Below are 24282 nucleotides of genomic sequence, written 5' to 3' on the forward strand. Positions count from 1 at the left end.
GCCTTGGCCAGGTCGATGAAGACGGCTGCACAGTACTGTCTTTTATCGATGGCGGTTATGATATCGTTTAGTACCTTGAGCGGGGTTGAGGTGCATCCGTGACCGGCTCGGAAGCCGGATTGCATAGCGGAGAAGGTACAGTGTATTTCGAAATGGTCAGTGATCTGTTTATTAACTTGGCTTTTGAAGACTTTAGATAGGCAGGGCAGGATGGATATAGGTAACAATTTGGGTCTAGGGTGTCACCCCCTTTGAAGAGGGGGATGACCGTGGCAGCTTTCCAATCTTTATTGATCTCGGAATATATGAAAGAGAGGTTGAACAGGCAGGTAATAGGAGTTACAACAATGGGGGCGGATTGTTTTAGAAATAGAGGGTCCAGATTGTCTAGCCCAGCTGATTTGTACAGGTCCAGGTTTTGTAGCTCTTTCAGAACATCTGCTGTCTGGATTTGGGTGAAGGAGAAGCTGGGGAGGCTTGCGCGAGTAGATGCAGGGGTGGCGGAGCTGTTTGCCGGGGTTGGAGTAGTCTGGAGGAAGGCATGGCCAGCCGTTGAGAAATGCTTATTGAAATTTTCGATGATCATGGATTTATCAGTGGTGACCGTGTTACCTAGCCTCAGTGCAGTGGGCAGCTGGGAGGAGGTGCTCTTGTTCTCCATGGACTTTACAGTGTCCGAAAACTTTTTGGAGTTAGAGCTACAGGATGTGAATTTCTGCTTGAAAAAGCTAGCCTTTGCTTTCCTGACTGACTGCGTGTATTTGTTCCTGACTTCCCTGAACAGTTGCATATCGTGGGGACTATTCGATGCTATTGCATTCCGCCACAGGATGTTTTTGTACTGGTCAAGGGCAGTCAGGTCTGGAGTGAACCAAGGGTTATATCTGTTCTTAATTCTGCATTTTTTGAACAGGGCTTGCTTATCTAAGATGGTGATGAAATTACTTTTAAAGAATGACCAGGCATCCCCGATTGATGGGATGAGGTCAATATCCTTCCAGGATACCTGGGCCAGGTCGATTAGAAAGGGCTGCTCGCAGAAGTGTTTTAGGGAGCGTTTGACAGTGATGGGGCGTGTTCGTTTGACCTCGGATCCAGAGTGGATACAGGCAATGAGGCAGTGATCGCTGAGATCCTGATTGAAAACAGCAGAGGTGTATTTAGAGGGCACGTTGGTCAGGATAATGTCAATCAATTCACAAATGGTGTCTCTGCAGTAGATTGCAATTCCTCCCCCTTTGGCAGTTCTATCTTGACGATAAATGTTGTAGCTGGGTATGGAAATCTCAGAATTGTTGGTGGCCTTCCTAAGCCAGGATTCAGAGACACGGCAAGGACATCAGGGTTGGCGGAGTGTGCTAAAGCAGTGAGTAAAACAAACTTAGGGAAGAGGCTTCTGATGTTGACATGCATGAAACCAAGGTTTTTTCGATCACAGAAGTCAACAAATGAGGGTGCCTGGGGACATGCAGGGCCTGGGTTTACCGCCACATCACCCGAGGAACAGAGGAGGAGTAGGATGAGGGTACGGCTAAAGGCTATCAAAACTGGTCGCCTAGAGCGTTGGGGACAAAGAATTAAAGGAGCAGATTTCTGGGCGTGGTAGAATAGATTCAGGGCATAATGTGCAGACAGGGGTATGGTGGGGTATGGGTACAGCGGAGGTAAGCCCAGGCACTGAGTGATGATAAGAGAGGTTGTATCTCTGGATAAGCTGGTTATAATGCGTGAGGTCACCGCATGTGTGGGAGGTGGGACAAAGGAGGTATCAGAGGTATAATGAGTGGATCTAGGGGCTCCATTGTTTACTAAAACAATGATAACTAACCTAAACAACAGTATACAAGGCATATTGACAAATGAGAGAGACATACAGCGAGGCATAACGTAATCACAGGTGTTGATTTGGAGAGTTAACTAAGACAACAACGGGTGAGACAATAACAGCTAATCAGCTGGTAAAATGCCTCATGTTTGGCGGCTGCGGTTGTCTGGGGTATTGAGGCTCTGTTTCGCAAAGCACAACATTCCCAGCTGGACTCTGGGGAGGCGTGGCTAACCGGATGTTCGTTCCTGATTCGGTCCCAAGCCCTGGAATGGGATCACTCCCCCAGGCTTAACTGTCATCCTGGTGCTCGTCATACCCTGGCTTTTCTCCGACAGCGCTTCTGGTGGCACACCATGGCTCCTGATGTCTCGGCCTTTGTCGCTGCATGCATGGTGTGTTCCCAAAGCAAGACTCCACGTCAAGCTCCGTCTGGTCTCCGTCAGACACTTCCTGTTCCTCATCGCCCCTGGTCCCATATTTCCCTGGATTTTGTTACCGGGCTTCCTCCGTCAGATGGCAACACCCCACTCCTGATGGTGGTTGACAGGTTCTCCAAGGCCACCCATTTTATCCCTCTTCCTAAATGACCTTCCGCCAAGGAGACGGCCCAGCTCAACGTCTTCCGAATCCATGGACTCCCGGTCGACATTGTCTCAGATCGGGGTCCTCAGTTTTCGTCCCGATTCTGGATGGCGTTCTGCACCCTTATCAGGTTGTCAGCCAGCAAGTCCTCCGGGTTTCATCCCCAGTCCAACGGCCAGTCGGCGCGAGCTAATCAAGATATGGAGATGGTACTCCGGTGTCTTGTTGCCAGTAACTCCACTGCCTCAAGTCAGCAAATGGTCTGGGTGGAATATGCCAGGAAGACTCTCCCCTGCTCGGCTACTGGACTGTCCCCCTTCGAATGCTCCGTGGGATATCAGCCCCTGCTCTTTCCAGAGCAATAAGTGGAGGTCAACATACCTTCAGCCCAGATGTTCGTCGATCTCTGTCGGCATACCTGGAAAAGAGCCCCTCGCCACCGACACCCTGGTCAGCCAGGTATGTGCCCAGGTAGGATGCCAGGTGGCGTCCCTAAAGGGGGAGGGGGGTACTGTCACACACGGATCTGTTTCACCTGTTCTTGTGATTGTCTCCACCTCCTCCAGGTGTTGCTTATTTTCCAGAGTGTATTTATTCCTGTGTTTACTGTCTCTCTATGCCAGTTCGATCGTCTTGTATGTTTTCATGTCAACCAGCGTGTTTTCTATTCTCTTTTTCTTGTCTTCCCGGTTTTGACCCTTGCCTGTTTTCCTGGACACCATACCAACCTGCCTGCCCTGACATCGAGCCTGTCTTCCACTATTTACCTCTTGGACTCAGAATCTGGTTTTGACCTTTTGCCTGTCCACGACCATTCTCTTGCCTACTCCTTTTGGATTATAAATAAACTACAAAGACTCTAACCATCTGCCTCCCGTGTTTGCATCTGGGTCTCACCTTGTGCCCTTATAGAACCAGGGTGGACACTAACCTGCCCCAGAGCAGACTGTCACAATCTTCTAGCTTTCAATAATGCACCCAGACATGCATGGAGGGCACATACAAAAGTACATACATGCACAACATTCAAATATGTGCACACTAATTCCCTTCAGAGAATTTAGATTTGCTTCATGTTATTGACTTTAATTTAAATATATCTTATCAAGTGATTCAAATCGAGCTGGTGGTAGTTCACAATGATTATTACCGACACTTGGTGGACAAAAGTAGTCAAATCTCTGAAACAAAACGCCACCATTTGGGGTTTTTAAATGACCATTTTGCCTCAGCTGGCCATCAATTTGAAAGAATAGTTTCTGGGAGTACCTTATTCACCTCAAAACAGACTATATTAAATTATGCAATCCCAGATACACATTCTCTAGTTTCATTTTAACCATTTTATGTATATGATGTACTAAGTGCCTTGCAAAAATCAATGATTATCTTGATCCCTACTTATTGCAGAATACTTAACCTATATTAACTTGACAATTGTTTCTGGTGTTATCCCTAAGATTTAGGAAATGGCTCATGTCCCCCCTACACAAATTAGGAGATCATTCTGACTTAGAGAAATTGGACGTTAGTTATCTTGCTTTTCCAAAGTTTTAGAATCCTTGGCCAACTCTCAGCTAATAACTTTAAACTTCTAATTCTATTCTAAATGTTCACCAGTCTGGATTTAGACCTGGACATTGCATAGTTTCAGCTGCTACGCTTGTTCTAGATCATTGGTTCCCAAACTTTTTATCGTCCCGTACCCCTTCAAACATTCAACCTCCAGCTGCGTACCCCCTCTCGCACTAGGGTCAGCCCGCACTCAAATGTTTTTTTTGCCATCATTGTAAGCCTGCCACACACACTATACTATACATTTATTAAACATAAGAATGAGTGCGTTTTTGTCACAACCCGGCTTGTGGGAAGTGACAAAGAGTTCTTATAGGACCAGCGCACAAATAATAATCAATAATTTTGCTCTTTATTTAACCATCTTACATAAAACCTTACATAAAACCCAAATTGTGAATAAATCACCACAGGTTAATGAAAAGGGTGTGCTTTAAAGGATGTACATAACTCTGCAATGTTGGGTTGTATTGGAAAAAGTCTGTCTTAAATCATGTTCCACACTGTCTGTGCCTGTATTTAGTTTTCATTCTATTGAGGGTCGAGAATCCACTCTCACATAGGTACGTGGTTGCAAAGGGGATCAGTGTCTTAACAGCGCGATTTGCCAAGGCAGGATACTTTGAGCGCAGCCCAATCCAGAAATCTGGAGGTGGCTTCTGATTAAATTTTCACAGAACTTGTTGCAATTTCGATGAGGCTCTCTTGTTCAGATATCGGTAAGCGGACTGGAAGCAGGGCATGAAAGGGATAACAAATCCAGTTGTTTGTGTCATCCGTTTTGGGAAAGTACCTGTGTAATTGCGCACACAACTCACTAAGGTGCTTCGCTTTATCACATTTTACATAAGGTTGAGTTCATTTGCACACAAAAAATCATACAATGATGGAAAGACCTGTGTGTTGTCCTTGTTAATGCAGACAGAGAAGAGCACCAACTTCTTAATCATAGCCTCAATTTTGTCCCGCGCGTTGAATATACAGTGCCTTGCGAAAGTATTCGGCCCCCTTGAACTTTGCGACCTTTTGCCACATTTCAGGCTTCAAACATAAAGATATAAAACTGTATTTTTTTGTGAAGAATCAACAACAAGTGGGACACAATCATGAAGTGGAACGACATTTATTGGATATTTCAAACTTTTTTAACAAATCAAAAACTGAAAAATTGGGCGTGCAAAATTATTCAGCCCCTTTACTTTCAGTGCAGCAAACTCTCTCCAGAAGTTCAGTGAGGATCTCTGAATGATCCAATGTTGACCTAAATGACTAATGATGATAAATACAATCCACCTGTGTGTAATCAAGTCTCCGTATAAATGCACCTGCACTGTGATAGTCTCAGAGGTCCGTTAAAAGCGCAGAGAGCATCATGAAGAACAAGGAACACACCAGGCAGGTCCGAGATACTGTTGTGAAGAAGTTTAAAGCCGGATTTGGATACAAAAAGATTTCCCAAGCTTTAAACATCCCAAGGAGCACTGTGCAAGCGATAATATTGAAATGGAAGGAGTATCAGACCACTGCAAATCTAAATAAATGTCGTTCCACTTCATGATTGTGTCCCACTTGTTGTTGATTCTTCACAAAAAAATACAGTTTTATATCTTTATGTTTGAAGCCTGAAATGTGGCAAAAGGTCGCAAAGTTCAAGGGGGCCGAATACTTTCGCAAGGCACTGTAGTTGCGGAAAGTCCCTGTAAATCCTAGATTCAGATCATTCAGGCGAGAAAAAACATCACCCAGACAGGCCAGTTGTATGAGAAACTCGTCATCATGCAAGCAGTATAGACAAGTAAAAATTATGGTCAGTAAAAAAAACTTAAAGCTCGTCTCTCAATTCCAAAAAAAACGTGTCAATACTTTGCCACTTGATAACCAGCGCACTTCAGTATGTTGTAACAGCGGTACGTGGTCGCTGCCCATATCATTGCATAGTGCAGAAAATACAAGAGAATTCAGGGGCCTTGCTTTAACAAAGTAAAAAATGTTCACTGTAGTGTCCAAAACGTCTTTCAAGCTGTCAGGCCTTCCCCTGGCAGCAAGAGCCTCTCAGTGTATTTGCTTCCACACGCGTTACCACTCCACTATGTCTCCCTGTCTTGGCTTTTGCGCCATCAGTACAGATACCCACATGAGCAGCAGCTACGTTTGACTACATACAGACCGTCCGTGGAATTCCCGTGAAAGAGTAAAGGTTAATGTGAATGGACGTTAATTATTTGACTAGGCCCCCTGTATTTGACATTGTGCTTTTATTTCGCTGAACACTATATGGTTTAATTTTATTTTTGGCAGTGAAATGAGGCTACTCAGGCAAGAAAAAAAACCTCACCCAAATGTATAGCACCGTTGGACAATTTAAATGGACTGTTTGAAAATGTGAAGAGAAAAAAAATGTTCGAGCTGCAATCTGACTTTGTTGCCGTACAGAAAGCCCTGGTTGGTTTAGAAGTTGTATTTAATGCGGGCAAGACTAAAAACACATTGTTCTGTAATTCTTGCAAAAAATGTTTCAAATGGACTACATATTTATTCATTAGATGGTTTTTCCATCGATTGGGTTCCCGCCTATAAATATCTCGGCATTTGGATTGACAGACTTTATGTAAAAACTAAAAAACAGCTGAGCTAGTTAATAAGCTAAGAATTCAAGTGGGGATTTTTTTTAAAGAGATCTTGCCTGTCCCTAAATAGCAGGAAGCAAAATTTACAGTCAACTTTCCTGCTAGTTCTTGACTATAGTGACACCATTTATCAGATTGCAGCAGCCTTAGACCTTTGGAATCCATCTGCCATAGCGCCCTTCACTTTATCACAGGTTACAGGTTTAATACTCAACCCTGCATCCTGTATTAAAAGGTTGGCTGGTCCTCATTAAAGTCCCGTAGATCACTTCATTATTCCCTTTTTGTTTACAGAACTCGACTACACAAGCTACCGTCTTAGCTAACTTCTCTGTTAAGATATAAAAGAACCAACCTTGTGAACAGATTTGGTATAACTCTTGAGGTTCCTCGGGTCTCCACTGAACTAGGTAAATCCGTTTTAAAGCACCTCATTTCTGGAACCAACTAAAAAATACATTTAAATTGGATGTTCTGGTGCCACTCTGAAAATTTAAAATATAGATTGGGGACCTTCTAATTAAGGAATGTAATTGTTTTTGTTGAATATTTGTGTTGTGATGTATTTTAATTGTTTTATATTGTATTTGATTTTACATTTTGTATAAGAAATTGTGTAGGCAAGGCTCCCTTGTGACAGAGACCCTGGTCTCAATGGTGACTCCCTGCTTAAATAAAGGGAAAATAAAGTAAAAACAAAACAGGTTCCAGTATGTCTATGTTGTTCCCCTAGGTGCAACAGCTGGTTTTACAGGCTTGGTGATCTTACACAACAAATCTTTAAAGGTATGTCTGAAAGCGTGAGTGTGCTTGATGATGTGTGGACAAGACAAGTCTGGAATGTGTGTTTGTGTGTCTCAGTGTCTATCTATGTATGTTTGAATATGTAAGCTGTAAGAGTAGTGAGGCCACATTTAGATGCAACTGGTGGCAGAAGTGGGATCTGCAATAGCAACAGGTGCCTCCAGGTTCTAAAATGGTTACTCTGGCTGCATTTAAACAGGCATCCCACTTCTGATCTTTCTTTCACTAATTGGTCTTTTGACCACTTAGATCAGCTATGAAAAGGATCTGATGTGAAATTATCTGATGTTATTGGTCAAAATACCAATTATTGGAAATAAAAACAATTGTGTATAAAACTCTGGATGACTGACAGGGGGTGCTGTATTGAAGCCACCACGCAGTGATATTAGCACTCCTCAATTGTAAAAAAAAATATTTTGAAAGCTATAGAAATGCATTTACATTCGTCTACATTCGTTTTTGACACTTTAAAAAAACATTAGACACCTTAATGCACACTTTTAAATCATATCATGTGAGCTAAAGTATTTTTGTTGTTGAGAGTACTAATGTTACTGTCCCCATGACAACAACAAAAATACAGGTACATTTATCTTTGAAAAATGTAATTTAAATACTGTAGAATTCCATTCATTCCTCTCAATGGCCAATGCATACTATTCAGAGTTTATATACGTCATTGGTCTAAACCCAGCCTATGTGTTTACATACTGTATCTATTGCCTGACCAATGCACTGAAGATATAATTCACTGCTTGGTTCGTTCAATATCATTTTACAGGTACCATAGAGTTCTTTCACAATCTCAGTCATCTGGTCTTACTTCGTTTCTCACACTCCTGTGTCCTGAGGTATATGGTGCAATGGGAGTGGCGTGGGTTCGAGGTACAGTGCCTTGCGAAAGTATTCGGCCCCCTTGAACTTTGCGACCTTTTGCCACATTTCAGGCTTCAAACATAATGATATAAAACTGTATTTTTTTGTGAAGAATCAACAACAAGTGGGACACAATCATGAAGTGGAACGACATTTATTGGATATTTCAAACTTTTTTAACAAATCAAAAACTGAAAAATTGGGCGTGCAAAATTATTCAGCCCCTTTCCTTTCAGTGCAGCAAACTCTCTCCAGAAGTTCAGTGAGGATCTCTGAATGATCCAATGTTGACCTAAATGACTAATGATGATAAATACAATCCACCTGTGTGTAATCAAGTCTCCGTATAAATGCACCTGCACTGTGATAGTCTCAGAGGTCCGTTAAAAGCGCAGAGATCATCATGAAGAACAAGGAACACACCAGGCAGGTCCGAGATACTGTTGTGAAGAAGTTTAAAGCCGGATTTGGATACAAAAAGATTTCCCAAGCTTTAAACATCCCAAGGAGCACTGTGCAAGCGATAATATTGAAATGGAAGGAGTATCAGACCACTGCAAATCTACCAAGACCTGGCCGTCCCTCTAAACTTTCAGCTCATACAAGGAGAAGACTGATCAGAGATGCAGCCAAGAGGCCCATGATCACTCTGGATGAACTGCAGAGATCTACAGCTGAGGTGGGAGACTCTGTCCATAGGACAACAATCAGTCGTATATTGCACAAATCTGGCCTTTATGGAAGAGTGGCAAGAAGAAAGCCATTTCTTAAAGATATCCATAAAAAGTGTAGTTTAAAGTTTGCCACAAGCCACCTGGGAGACACACCAAACATGTGGAAGAAGGTGCTCTGGTCAGATGAAACCAAAATGGACCTTTTTGGCAACAATGCAAAACGTTATGTTTGGCGTAAAAGCAACACAGCTCATCACCCTGAACACAACATCCCCACTGTCAAACATGGTGGTGGCAGCATCATGGTTTGGGCCTGCTTTTCTTCAGCAGGGACAGGGAAGATGGTTAAAATTGATGGGAAGATGGATGGAGCCAAATACAGGACCATTCTGGAAGAAAACCTGATGGAGTCTGCAAAAGACCTGAGACTGGGACGGAGATTTGTCTTCCAACAAGACAATGTTCCAAAACATAAAGCAAAATCTACAATGGAATGGTTAAAAAATAAACATATCCAGGTGTTAGAATGGCCAAGTCAAAGTCCAGACCTGAATCCAATCGAGAATCTGTGGAAAGAACTGAAAACTGCTGTTCACAAATGCTCTCCATCCAACCTCACTGAGCTCGAGCTGTTTTGCAAGGAGGAATGGGGAAAAAATTTCAGTCTCTCGATGTGCAAAACTGATAGAGACATACCCCAAGCGACTTAGAGCTGTAATCGCAGCAAAAGGTGGCGCTACAAAGTATTAACTTAAGGGGGCTGAATAATTTTGCATGCCCAATTTTTCAGTTTTTGATTTGTTAAAAAAGTTTGAAATATCCAATAAATGTCGTTCCACTTCATGATTGTGTCCCACTTGTTGTTGATTCTTCACAAAAAAATACAGTTTTATATCATTATGTTTGAAGCCTGAAATGTGGCAAAAGGTCGCAAAGTTCAAGGGGGCCGAATACTTTCGCAAGGCACTGTAACTATTGACTAAGGTGCCTCGTGGTCAGTATTAGAACTGCTCCTAGTAGTTTAATACAGAGACTACACCTAGCTAGTAGTTTAATACGGAGACTACACCTAGCTAGTAGTTTAATACGGAGACTACACCTAGCTAGTAGTTTAATACAGTGACTACACCTAGCTAGTAGTTTAATACAGAGACTACACCTAGCTAGTAGTTTAATACGGAGACTACACCTAGCTAGTAGTTTAATACGGAGACTACACCTAGCTAGTAGTTTAATACTGAGACTACACCTAGCTAGTAGTTTAATACGGAGACTACACCTAGCTAGTAGTTTAATACTGAGACTACACCTAGCTAGTAGTTTAATACTGAGACTACACCTAGCTAGTAGTTTAATACGGAGACTACACCTAGCTAGTAGTTTAATACAGAGACTACACCTAGCTAGTAGTTTAATACGGAGACTACACCTAGCTAGTAGTTTAATACAGAGACTACACCTAGCTAGTAGTTTAATACGGAGACTACACCTAGCTAGTAGTTTAATACAGAGACTACACCTAGCTAGTAGTTTAATACGGAGACTACACCTAGCTAGTAGTTTAATACGGAGACTACACCTAGCTAGTAGTTTAATACGGAGACTACACCTAGCTAGTAGTTTAATACAGAGACTACACCTAGCTAGTAGTTTAATACTGAGACTACACCTAGCTAGTAGTTTAATACTGAGACTACACCTAGCTAGTAGTTTAATACGGAGACTACACCTGGTAATTCACTTCTGAGGGACAAAGGACACAGATCAAGTGTTCTGTCATTCTGTCACAATGACTCACTCAGAGACTGCATTGTCTACCCTCCCCACCCAAAGATTACCCACAGGAACATAGTGAGGTCATGGATTAGGTATATTTCTCTGCGATAAAATGGAGTGAGGGGATTGTTCTGTGCACTCTCAGCAGTTATAATTACACCACAATCTTGTCTTAAATTCTGCTTTTGGCATGACGGAAAGATAATAGATACTAGAACGGATGCCTTCACGTGCAATACCTGCATGCAAGGCAGGTGGATATTTACATTTATGTCGAACTTGTTTGCGTTCCCTTTATCTACAGTCCACTCAAAGCACATTGCATTGTATATAGACCAGGACTATGGACGAACACCATGTTTTTGACATACGAACTATTCAAATTTTGTGAATAGGCGTCACATTGAGGACTCACATCAAATTAAAAGTTGTTGGTTTAAGACAAGCGAGTCGAATGAAGACAGGTAAAGGAAACACCCATACCTCCAGTCCTCACAGAGCTATTTGTCGCAGATCTTTGCACACCCAAGAACTAAGCATAGCTACTGAGAAGCTGCAATAGAAGCTATGTGACTTCTTTGTTTTGATTCTGTGTGCTAGTCTCCCGACAGTGGAATGCTATCCTCTTCCAGGAGCCTCTAACCATTGGTGGTTATGATAACACAGTCTAGAAAGTCCAAGTTGAACTTGGCCATATTTTGATAGAAAAAATGCCCCTGCCTCCTCCTCCTCCTCCACGTAATGAGCTTGTCCTGTTGTTTGCACAACTTATCTCTTGTTGCTTAGTGATTGTATAAGTTGTATTCCATGTGGAAGAGGGCGTGTGCTTTTCCTCTGTGGATAAGGCTGTTTGCTGTATAGGTTTATGTGTGAATTTATGGTTTTATGGGTTTCTTTCCTGTCAGTGCATTTTAGCACAGTGCGTGTATGCACATTTGTGTGTTTGGGTGTGTTCATGTATGTGCATTTTTATTTATTGGTGTATGTGTGTGCTCACACATGTCGGTCTTCTCTGAGAAGGTACTCAGATGTGGCCGGTTGTCAGGTGGTGTCACTCCTCTATCAGATTCTTTCTCTTTATAGCTCAAGCTCTACTAAATGCAGACCTGGGTTCAAATACTATCTGTCATCTTTTAAATACTTTTGAGCGTTTATTTTGTCTAACTGAGTGCCAGATGGGCAGGGTTTGCAGTCTGACTTTTTTCATTGGTTCTTTAAGCCATGCAAGCTATAAAAAAAAGGATTGAAAAATGATTTGAAATGATTTGAACCCAGGTCTTACTGACTGCTATGTGTGCCTTCCCTTTACCCCTGCTCTGCTCCCTGTCCCTCCCCTTTTCTCCCTGTTCCCTCCCCTTCCCCTTACCCCTGTTCTGCTCCCTGCCCCTTCTCCCTGTTCCCTCCCCTTCCCTGATCAAGGCTGGGAACCATGCTGCAGTTCACAGAGTAGGTACAGAGTAGGAACAGTCAGACACATACACTCACACAGACAGACGGTGAACATGGGCCAGTTACTCAGCGTGATCCGAGCTCCTCGGGACAATCAAGCCTTACAGGATGTGGCCGTGGAACAACAGGTGAGCTTTCATAATGCAACTCTGCTCACAGGTTAGAGAGGTGTCTGTGTGTGTGTGTGTGCACAAGTTGGAGCAAGTGTGTTTTTAGCATAAAGAAAGTTTACGTCCGTGAAAAGGTGTCCATGGATGCGTGCGTGTCTGTATTTGTGAATGAGAGCTCTTTAATGTGTGTGTGTGTGTGTGTGTATTGTTTTGTATGTTTAGTAGCGTGCTTACATGGGAAGGCAAAAAGTTTTGCTGGCATTAATCCAAGTCAGACATCTTTCCCTGGGGTGTATTCATTAAACGTTTTGCAACAGAAACCGTTTACTCCGAATGGAAAATGTTTTGCAACTAAAACAAGAGTTTCTATTGGATAAATTCAGGTAAGTACCTCCCCGTTTTGTTACGTTTTCTCTATTTGCTTCCATTTGGTTCTTAATTAAATGGTAAAAGGTTTCTGTTGCAAGACGTAATGAATACACCCTGCTCGAGCTTAGAGGAGGAGGGAAGAGAAGTGGCGTTGGAATACAGAACAGTCTGTATTATATTAAACTGAGACAAAGACAAAAGCTTTGCTGTGCTCTTCACATAGCACCAGCAAAAGTATGTGTTGCTTCCAGTTGTGTCAGTGTGTCTATGTCTGAAGCATTGAAAGTCATGGTAGTTGAAGTCTGTCAACCTCTGAACAGAAGAACAGTACAGTCTGTACTGTTGTCATGGATAGAGGATATTGCACCAAGGCGAAGACAAGGTCTGTGCTCTTCACATGGCCCAGCAAAGTGTGTTGCTTCCAGTTATGTCAATGCGTCAGTCTCTGTAGTTTATTCATTTGCCCATTTTTGTGTGTGTGTGTGTGTGTGTGTGTGTGTGTTTGTGTTGGTTAGGGTATGATACAATCAACCAATCAAATATATTTAACTATTTTTACCATCATTATTATTATTACCTGGTCATACACTATTACCTGATCATAAATTATTACCTGGTCATACACCATTATCTGGTCATACATTATATCTGGACATACATTATTACCTGGTCATACACCATTATCTGGACATACATTATTACCTGGATATACACCATTATCTGGACATACATTATTACCTGCACATACACCATTATCTGGACATACATTATTACCTGGTCATACACCATTATCTGGTCATACATTATATCTGGACATACATTATTACCTGGTCATACACCATTACCTGGACATACATTATTACCTGGACATACACCATTATCTGGACATACATTATTACCTGGACATACACCATTATCTGGACATACATTATTACCTGGACATACATTATTACCTGGTCATACACCATTATCTGGACATACATTATTACCTGATCATGCATTATTACCTGGTCATACACTATTATCTGGACATACATTATTACCTGATCATACATTATTATCTGGTCATACACTATTACCTGGTCATACATTATTACCTGGACATACATTATTACCTGATCATGCATTATTACCTGGTCATACACTATTATCTGGACATACATTATTACCTGATCATACATTATTATCTGGTCATACACTATTACCTGGTCATACATTATTACCTGGACATACATTATTACCTGCAGATGGATTATTACCTGGTAATACATTACCTGGTCATACATTATTATTATTGGGGTGGCAGGTAGCCTAGCGGTTAAGGAGTTGGGACTAGAAACGGGAAGGTTGCTAGATCAAATCCCCAAGCTGACAAGGTAAAAATATGTTGTTCTGCCCCTGAACAAGGCAGTTAACCAGTTAATCCAGTTCCTAGGCTGTCATTGCAAATAAGAATTTCTTCTTAACTGACTTGCCTAGCTAAATAAAGGTAAAATATAAATAAATTACCTGGTCATGCATTATGGGTTTACTTTGTGACTTAAGGGCCAGTATGAGCAGATAATGTTCTATTCCTTAATGTTTGGTTATTTGTCATGGTGCAACATTGAATAGGTGTTTATTATGATAGACACATTAACCAATAGAAATACAAGAACATTGAATACATATTTCTGCAGTGGGGAGTGGAAACATGACCAACCCTGTTACATGTGTATAATTCTAATAGTGGAATATGTTCAGGCATGTTTTTGAAAATAGTTCCCATGTTTTTTTTTAGTTACAGTTGCTTATGAGTTGGGTATGTTAGTATTTGTGCATGTGTTCTGGTAGTATTTGTATGATAACACAAGTATCAGTTTTGTGTTATAAATTTGCAATAATGACATGCTCAGTGGCTCTCTTATGCTCTGGTTGTATAAAAGCACCTCTGGGAGGGTTTCCAAGCCTTTGGGCTTACCTGAGAATGTGCTGTTTACCAGGGCATTGAACAACATGGCATTTGACTATTTGCTTGCTCTGTTTCTTGTGTTTTGGGGGGATTCTTGGCTCTGCTTTGGGCTAGTTGGGGTACTTTCCCAGACTTTTGTTGTCAACATACTGACTGTGCCCTCTGCCATTCAGGCTCAGAATCATCTGCTGCTTTCATCACACACACAGGAAACAGCCACAGGGGAAATGTGTCTGTGATACACATACCCAATACATTTCCTAATCACACATTCAGCATGTAACTATATAACTTTAAGCTGTACAAAACATGCTTTTCACAATATATGCTGTATGTATTTAAATCTGTTGCTTCTCTAACATCTAATATATCGACACAGTATTGTTTACATGGATCTCAAGTCATGTTACACAATGAATATAGGAACATATTCACACCAAAAATGTAAAGGCCTATTATAGATCCAGTTAAGTAAAGGCCCGTTTTGTGGCAATGTGTGGATGTGTCTGTTGATTTGACCAGAGCTCTAATGTGTGGATGTGTCTTGTATTGACCAGAGCTCTAATGTGTGGATGTGTCTGTTGTATTGACCAGAGCTCTAATGTGTGGATGTGTCTGTTGTATTGACCAGAGCTCTAATGTGTGGATGTGTCTGTCTGTTGTGCTGACCAGAGCTGTAAAGAGGGGAGGGATCTGTATTCCAGCATGTGGAAATATCTGTGATATCCTGAGGTGTGTGTGTGTGTGTTTTTGTGTTTCCCTTTGAATACATTCAGTACTATGTGTTTCTGTGTGCATCAGAAAGACAGTCCAGCCTTTAGATTTCTCGTTCCACCGTCAGTTTGGCTTGAGCCTGACTGATGATCCAATAATGACATGCTCAGTGGCTCTCTCATGCTCTGGTTGTATAAAAGCACCTCTGGGAGGGTTTCCAAGCCTTTGGGCTTACCTGAGAATGTGCTGTTTACCAGGGCGTTGAACAACATGGCATTTGACTTCACTTGCTCGTTTGTTCTCTTGTCTATTTCCATCTATTATGGTTGAGGCAAACCCTGGCTCTGTCCCAATACTCTAAGATAACTTCCTTTCCTTGCTTCCTTTCGCATCCTTCCCTTGTTCCTTTCCTTCATTGCCACTGATAGGTGATCTTGGCAAAAGGACAGCTCTATTTGCTGGTACCAGATATATTTTAATTTAACAGGAATGGACAGGCAATGTCCTGAGTAATCACACGCCCTGTAAAGTGTTGAGGTAATGCAGGTTGGCATTTATTGAAATTACTCATGCACTGGAGGCAGCTATGTGGAGTGGTCACTAGCTGGCACAGCCACAAAGTCATAAAATCTGATTTTAAACTTAACCACACTGCTAACCCTGAATTAAATTAAGGCAGACAGACAGACAGACATATATCATGAGTATAGCGAGTACCATCCCCCTCTCTCTCACCAACTCTCTCTTCCCCCTACACCCAGGTTCTGTTATCTCAGGTCTAAATTCCTAGAGGAGACTCTCTCCTCATTGCCAGGCAGTATATATAGAGAGAGAGTTTCACAGTAGAACAAAGGAACTTCTTCTACATCACAGAACTTGAGAACTGAACAATATCCATGTTTTGGTGACTGTTCGGTGGAGAAGCCTGCTACGACCCAGTCCGTTTTGTTTCATGTTGTGACCTCATTGAAAGACAATACAGCCACATTACCAGAACTCTGTTTATACAGGACCTTCCGTTATGTTTGCATCTAATTATTGTATAAAATGAATGAGTAAAGATGAAACTATTTGTGAAATGATGTATGGTGATGTTGAACCATTAATGTAAGATAATTGTATTCCCTTCAAAGTTTAACTAAGTCATTGGCCCGCCCCTGTGAGCACAGACATGATCTGGCTCATGGGACAGCCCTTTTCTACTGTTCCGAATAAAATCCCCACCTGAAGAAATCCTCTTTAGGCCATGCATACTCTCGGTCAGCTGAGGGAGCAAAGGTTTGAGTAGAGACCACCAAAAACCTCAATATATGCTATGGTTGTTGAATTCCTAACCAAACCACGTGGAGCATTGGCTACACGGTTGGAAATGGTTAAACTCTGAGACTATCGATATCACGAGAGACTTCATGGGAGCAGAGACGATCAGATGAACTTCCCAACAGAAAGACGGACGATTCAAACAGGGATCACGACGACACACTGAACGTAAATATATATGATCCCAATTATTCCCAAATGAGTGAGCGTTAATGTGCAAAGGATTAGCATTTCAATTAATAATTATCAACTGTGTAGTGACTCTTGTAATTCCCGCCCTTCTCAGTCCACACACACTTCCCTTTGTCCACCAAATCGGCTTAGCCCACTGGGGAACCTCCCCTATCATTTCCTTGAAACCATAATTGTTGTTTGTTTATGCATTTCTGTGATTATTTAGTTAGTAAATAAATTAAGACAATTGATGTATGGATGATTCATAGTAAAGGCTGGGTTCGTGCAGATAACCAACAATTTAAAACGTTTGGAATGAGTGTAACGGGGTTCTTCCGTCGAAGGAGAGACGGACCAATACGCAGCGTGGTTGAAGTTCAAGGTTTTTTTAATAAGAGAAACTATACATGAACAAACTACAAAACAATACATGTGAAAACCCGAAACCAGTCCCGTGTGGTACAAACACTGACACAGGAGACAATCACCCACAACACCAAACAGGCTACCTAAATATGGTTCCCAATCAGAGACAATGATTAACACCTGCCTCTGATTGAGAACCATATCAGGCCAAACACAGGAACAGACAAAAAACATAGAATGCCCACTCAGATCACACCTTGACCAAACAAAACATAGAAACATACAAAGCAAACTATGGTCAGGGTGTGACAGTACACCCCCCCCCCCAAGCTGCGGACTCTGGCCTCAAAACCTGAACCTATTGGGGAGGGTCTGGGTGGGCATCTGTCCGCGGTGGCGGCTCTGGTGCTGGACGTGGCCCCCACTTCACCATAGTCTTAGTCCGCCCCATTGTCCGCTTCCGTGGCCTCCTACCCACGGCGACCCCTCTAAATGAACCCACTGGACAGAGGGGCAGCTCGGGACAGAGGAGCAGCTCGGGACAGAGGGGCGGAAGCTCTGGCGCCTCAGGGCTGAGGGGCTCTGGTGCCTCAGACTCCGGCAGCGCCGGACAGGCGGGAGACTCCGGAAGCGCCGGACAGGCGGGAGCAGCTGTAGGGATGAAACGGAGAGACAGCCTGGTGCGGGGGGCTGCCACCGGAGGGCTGGTGCGTGGAGGTGGTACCGGATAAACCGGACCGTGCAGGCGCACTGGAGCTCTTGAGCACCGTGCCTGCCCAACCTTACCTGGTTGAATGCTCCCGGTCGCCCTGCCAGTGCGGCGAGGTGGAATAGCCCGCACTGGGCTATGCAGGCGAACCGGGGACACCATGCGCAAGGCTGGTGCCATGTAAGCCGGCCCAAGGAGACACACTGGAGACCAGATGTGTAGAGCCGGCTTCATAGCACTTGGCTCGATGCCCACTCTAACCCGGCCGATACACGGAGCTGGAATGTACCGCACCGGGCTATGCACCCGCACTGGGGACACCGTGCGTTTCACAGCATAACACGGTGCCTGCCCCGTCTCTCTAGGCCCCCGGTAAGCACAGGAAGTTGGCGCAGGTCTCCTACCTGGCTTTGCCACACTTCCTGTGTGCCCCCCCCCTCCCAAGAAATTTGTGGGGCTAACTTTCGGGCTTCCATCCACGTCGCCGTGCTGCCTCCTCATACCAGCGCCTTTCCGCCATCGCCGCCTCCAGCTCTTCTATGGGGCGGCGATATTCTCCAGGCTGTGCCCAGGGTCCTTTTCCATCCAACTCATCCTCCCATGTCCAGTACTCCTCGCACTGCTCCTGCTGCAACTGCCTGTCACCACGCCACTTGGTCCTGTTGTGGTGGGTGATTCTGTAACGGGGTTCTTCCGTCGAAGGAGAGGCGGACCAATACGCAGCGTGGTTCAAGTTCATGGTTTTTTTAATAAGAAAAACTATACATGAACAAACTACAAAACAATAAATGTGAAAACCCGCAACCAGTCCCGTGTGGTACAAAAACTGACACAGGAGACAATCACCCACAACACCCAACACCAAACAGGCTACCTAAATATGGTTCCCAATCAGAGACAAGGACAAACTCCTGCCTCTGATTGAGAACCATATCAGGCCAAACACAGAAACAGACAAACTAGACACACAACATAGAATGCCCACTCAGATCACACCCTGACCAAACAAAACATAGAAACATACAAAGCAAACTATGGTCAGGGTGTGACAATGAGACTAACGTGAGGTAAAGAATAATTCATTAATTAGAAGACTAATTGATCAGATATTAAAATATCTGAAAAGTTATATTAGGAAAATTCTAACTTGGCAATCTGAAGATTTTCCTTGGTGCCCCGACTTCCTACTTAATTACATATGAGTTTTTATTGATTAGTTTAATCACATAATAATAATTACAGAGAATTTATTTGATAAAAATAACAGTCTTCAAATTATGGATTCCAAAGACACGATACATACATACAGACAGACAGACAGACAGACAGACAGACAGACAGACAGACAGACAGACAGACAGACAGACAGACAGACAGACAGACAGACAGACAGACAGACAGACAGACAGACAGAGAGAGAGAGAGAGAGAGAGAGAGAGAGAGAGAGACATTGACACTTATGTAGCCAGTCAGTCAATGCATGTTCAACAGAAGGAGATTTTTCAAGACAATTGTCTTTTGAGTATTCACCTGCATGACAGAACTACACATCTGTGTTTTATTTACTTATCAGAGATAAATGACTTGACAGCTGTGACAATGTGAAGACTGACTAGTGTGTGTACATTTTTTTAACCTTTATTTAAAAACTAGGCAAGTCAGTTAAGAACAAATTCTTATTTACAATGACGGCCTAGGAACAGTGGGTTTACTGCTTTGTTCAGAGGCAGAACAACATATTTGTACCTTGTCAGCTCAGGGATTCAATCTAGCAACCTTTCGGTTACTGGCCCAACACTAACCACTAGTCTACCTGCCGCCCTGACACACATTTGTGTGTTTACATGTGTGTATTTTGTGATATTATTCAATAAAAAGTATACTTATGTGTACTTATCTGTTTGAAAGTATATGTGTCTCCATCGTGAAATTGGGATTCTTTGTGTGTATTTAGGGTGGCACTACCTGACAGACAACATACTTATTGTTATTTATGGTGTTGAATGTACATGAACTACATATAGTGGCCTGATTGGCTGTACTCTGTACTGTAGGAGAGAGATATAGGACAGCTTTTATCTATTGTTGAACAAGGCTGGTCTCCTGAACAGATTGAGTAACTTCCAGTTTTCTCTATGAGAAGGCTCATCCCTTTGTTCCAAACACACATTTTGACCTGTAGAGATACATATATTAGATATATTATACATATATTGTAGTTTATTCTGTGTTTTGTTGTATTTTATTCTGTTTAGACCCTCATTGACTGTGCTTTGTTCCGGCCCATGATTGTTAGCTAGGGTATAACGTTGCTGAGTACACACTGTTTGCCTAGTGTCTCCCTAGAAACAAAACCTTATCGACTGGACCCTCTCACCTGCACTGATTTGTTCCTGATGCAGGCCAAGTAATCTGATTTGTCTACTCCCCTGGGATGGGTGGGCCATACTTTGGCCAACCACTCAGTTGTCAACAGAGATAAGGGGTGCATTGGAGAGCATCAATATTGTGCAGTTGCTAATCAGCAACTTTCAATGTGTGTTGCATTATGAGGATAAAAGTTATTGAACTACATCTGCATGAGCGTTACAAGAACCACATGATCGAGGGTAATGCAGTTTTTTATGTTTGCTGCAAGTTTCTGCAGTTGTTCCTCATCAACAGCACCATGCATCCATCGCCTACATAATGGCCATGGTCGAGGTCGACTGCGGACTGACTCATGTATCCATCATGAATTTTATGCTCTCGAACACAATTGTCTACCAATAACTAGGGGGTTTGCTCAACTCACGTGGATGTGACTGAAACGGAGCAAACTTTCTAGCGAGATTTACAAGTTATGACAGATTCAAATAAGAAAGCTCTCTCGCCAACCATTGGGATATCCAGTTTGTGAGTGTGTAAGGATAATATGGAGGTTAGAGTTTATTTTGACATTCTAACAAAAAACTTTTAGAAACAATGGAAGCATATTACCACTGCCATTTTGTGAGCCTAGAATACAACTAACCAGCAACTTTTTGTTTCTCCCTTGACTGCAACAGCCTGCTTTTGACTGCTGTCAATGCTTTAAGAAAGCGCCCAAAGGTTACCAAGAGTTACCGAGTGAGTCGTTCCCACCCGAGTTGTTCCACCCCAGTGTAAGCATGCCACGCCTACACACATGCACGCATGCACACACACTAGTGGAAATGCACGCACTGTGTAAAACGCTAGAGTCAGTAGGGAAGATAAAAATGGAGGCGATTTTTCCTCAGATCCCTCAACACAAATAAAACACAAATAAATGCTAAGGGCAGCGAGTACATAGCAAGAAGAGAGTTCAGTGGTCTGTTCAGTTTTCCTTTAAGGATGTTTTTTTTAGATCCAATCCGGTTGGAGGACTACAGACACAATGCAGAGCCTTCAGATCCAGGACAAACGTCTGGGAAACACTGCATAGGTATTACATGATGTTATTACATAAAACAAGTGAAAGGCATGGCAACAGCAAACAACTCATCAGGGTGTGAGCTTTACTTGGGTGGAACCTTTCATCAGGTCCCCTGTCTGTAGCTGCGTCATCATAAAACCGCCCAGAGCAACATGGACCACCCAAAACAAGTTCTGCCTGATCTGTTCATTTTCATCTAGCCCTTTCTATCTTCCATGTTTCATTGTCAACAAACGTTGGCTGAGAACATTACATGTATTGTACTTTAGATTATATCTTTAAGTGAAAATGCCCGAGAAGCTGGTGTTTGGAGGATATATTGGTCAGATGGAACAGAGTAAATAGGCATTTTAACATCATAGATTTTTTAGCTGGTGGTAACTTGTAGAATAGACTCTGTCTGGAATGTGGTTTTAACCTATCAGCATTTAGGATTAGACCCACCCGTTGTATAATTGTCATTAAAACACCTTCACAGATACAAAGTAACAATAACAAATTAAGCTTGAAGGGATAAGGTGCATTGAAGGGATGTCACACTACAATGGTTCTGAGGATTTCCCCTTAGAATGAAATAGAATTTGTTCACTTTAAAACACACTCAGATCTGTAGTTTACAATAACTTCCACTCATTTTGCCCAGGTGCCATACTGTGTCTGGACACTAGGGGGAGCCACCCTGCTAGACAGGCTCTACTCAGTTTAACACTTTTACATATAGTGGTTCCTCATCTTAGAAAATAGATTGTTTAAGAAGTTGCCTTCTATCTGAGGAGTCAAGCAAACAAGTTTTGCAATATGTTTATGAATCAATTAAATCAAAGCTCATATGACATGGTAGTGTGTAAACATGTTGTTCCACACTCTTACTTAAGGCTTGGCTAATGTCCCATTGCTACATTTTTCTGTGTGTTTTCATAGTAGCTACAATAAGGTCTTTGACAATTGTTTTGCATAGAGAGACAGCGTGGCTGTGCTTGTGTTTGGGTCTCCATTATTTTCTAAAATGTCCTCTCTCTCATCCCCCCTCCAGTCCCCTTGCTCTCTTTCCCCTTCCTCCCTCCTCCCGCTTTTCCTTAGCATACACTTAGCTCTGCTCTTTCTCTCTCCCCCCAACCATTGCTTCTCTGTATAAAGGGTGCAGTTTGTGCTAGAGGCTGCATGCGATGCTCCCTCTCTCTCTTTCACTCCCTATTTCTCTCTCCTTTTGTCTCGTTCTTAATATCTTTCTGTCTGTATTTATATGCCTCTCTTTTCTCCCTCATCATGTTCTCTCACTTTCTCCCACTTTTCTCGCTCTGGCTGTTTTTTAGACACTGCAGTTCAGATTCCTAAGCAGTGAGTGTATCAGACACACCCTATTGCTGCCAGACAGACAGACCTTGCAGCAAACCACCTCTGCCCAGACTGCTTTGGCTATACCCATCTCTATCACCATCAACTATATGTCGATTACCTTCACTCCACATAGGATTTGGTCCTCTGTAGCTTAGTTGGTAGAGCATGGCCAGGCAACACCAGGGTCGTCGGTTCAGTTCCTGCTTAGGCAACCTATATGAAATATGTATGCATGTAAGACTGCTTTGGATAAAAGTGTCAGCTAAATAGCATATCATATTTTATTACTTTATCATCATGGGCAATTCCACAGTAACTGTTCAGATTTTTCACTTAAAAATGTATACCAAACAAAAAACATTGATTTCAAAGTTTAACAAAGCATACAACTCTACACACAATGACTACTTTTAACAATACACAGAACATTTTACAAGAGCACATTTACTGGAAGAAGTGTTTAGGTGCAAAGTTTGGTAACCGAAATTTGTTCAAATCTCCCTCAGTTTTTTTTGTGTCCACGTTTTCCAAAAACGTAAATATCTGCTCCAAACTAAGATTCAACAATGTCTGTAGATAGAATTGGGGTCAGCTATGACATGACAAATGGACTGTGAAAAAATATACATTGGTCATTGAACTACAGTAAGTGAATTGGATTTACACCTGGTAACAGAGTTGCTGTAACAAAATGACATCATGGGTCCTTGATCTGTACTACGCAGAAATGCATAATTATGCAAATGAATGTCATTCTCTTCATGGTGATGTATCCTAAATAGGTACACAAAGGTGTAAATATGCAATATCCTACTTTGTGCATATTTCAGTATTATTCTAAACACTGGCTATTATATTAATGAGCTCTGTTCCAAACAAGACCAAATTTGGTTGGTTCGGACTGGACCAAATCGGAACCAAGTTTCACAAGTTTGGACATCAAAGTACAGCACAGTAGAGTACATCACAGCATATAACAGTAAAGTAGATTAGAGTTCAGTACAGTAGATTACAGTAGAGTATAGTACAGTAGAGTTTAGTAAAGTACAGTAAAGTAGAGCATAGTTCAGTACAACACAGTACCTTATAGTGTACTCAGCTCGTGTGCTCTACTGTGTACTATACTCTACTTTTCTTTACTGTACTCTGCTGTCCAAACTTGTTAACCCGACTGTTGTGATTACTATGATTTCCCATTGTAGCCAATTCAATTGCAGAAATTACGTTACCTATTTTTCAAAAACAATGGTAACGAATTGAGTCTTAATCAGTTAAAAATTAATAAACAAAATTGATATCAGTAAAAACACTAATTAATTGCTAGGTTTACCTTTACTTGTTACTACTGTGAACTTTCATTATCCTCCCTCATGAGAGAGACATGAGAAAATATCTGTAAATGTGGGTTTTTGGTAACGGAATTTCAAGGCACAAGACAATGTTTCACTTACAGAAGGCAAAAACATTTATCCAAAACTAAATATAAGTGTTGATATTAGTTGGCAGGGGTCTTTCAACATTATCGCGTTTTGATGTATTTCTAAAACCTTAACACTTTTTTTCTGATAGATGTTTTCTAAGACCCCTTTTAAATCTGACCC

General features: G+C 42.1%; 1 protein-coding gene across 46 annotated transcripts in view; it reads left to right on the top strand.

Annotated features, from left to right (window-relative positions):
* Nucleotides 1-24282, top strand: part of cast (calpastatin) — a 108356-nt gene that overhangs the window by 10651 nt on the left and 73423 nt on the right. For 41 of the 46 annotated variants that reach the window (XM_042324694.1, XM_042324703.1, XM_042324705.1 and 38 more), the window contains exons 1-2: nucleotides 12165-12322; nucleotides 20955-21050. The exons of 2 other annotated variants lie outside the window; for them this stretch is intronic. In XM_042324694.1, the coding sequence (XP_042180628.1) occupies nucleotides 12248-12322; nucleotides 20955-21050 (171 nt within the window). In that variant the 5' untranslated portion in view covers nucleotides 12165-12247. Of the gene's footprint in view, nucleotides 1-12164; nucleotides 12323-20954; nucleotides 21051-24282 lie in introns of those variants that run through there. 3 more of the 46 variants (XM_042324733.1, XM_042324702.1, XM_042324742.1) reach the window with 3 other exon arrangements.

This window comes from Oncorhynchus tshawytscha, linkage group LG07 (assembly GCF_018296145.1).
Source record: "Oncorhynchus tshawytscha isolate Ot180627B linkage group LG07, Otsh_v2.0, whole genome shotgun sequence".
In the NCBI taxonomy this organism is placed as follows: domain Eukaryota; kingdom Metazoa; phylum Chordata; class Actinopteri; order Salmoniformes; family Salmonidae; genus Oncorhynchus; species Oncorhynchus tshawytscha.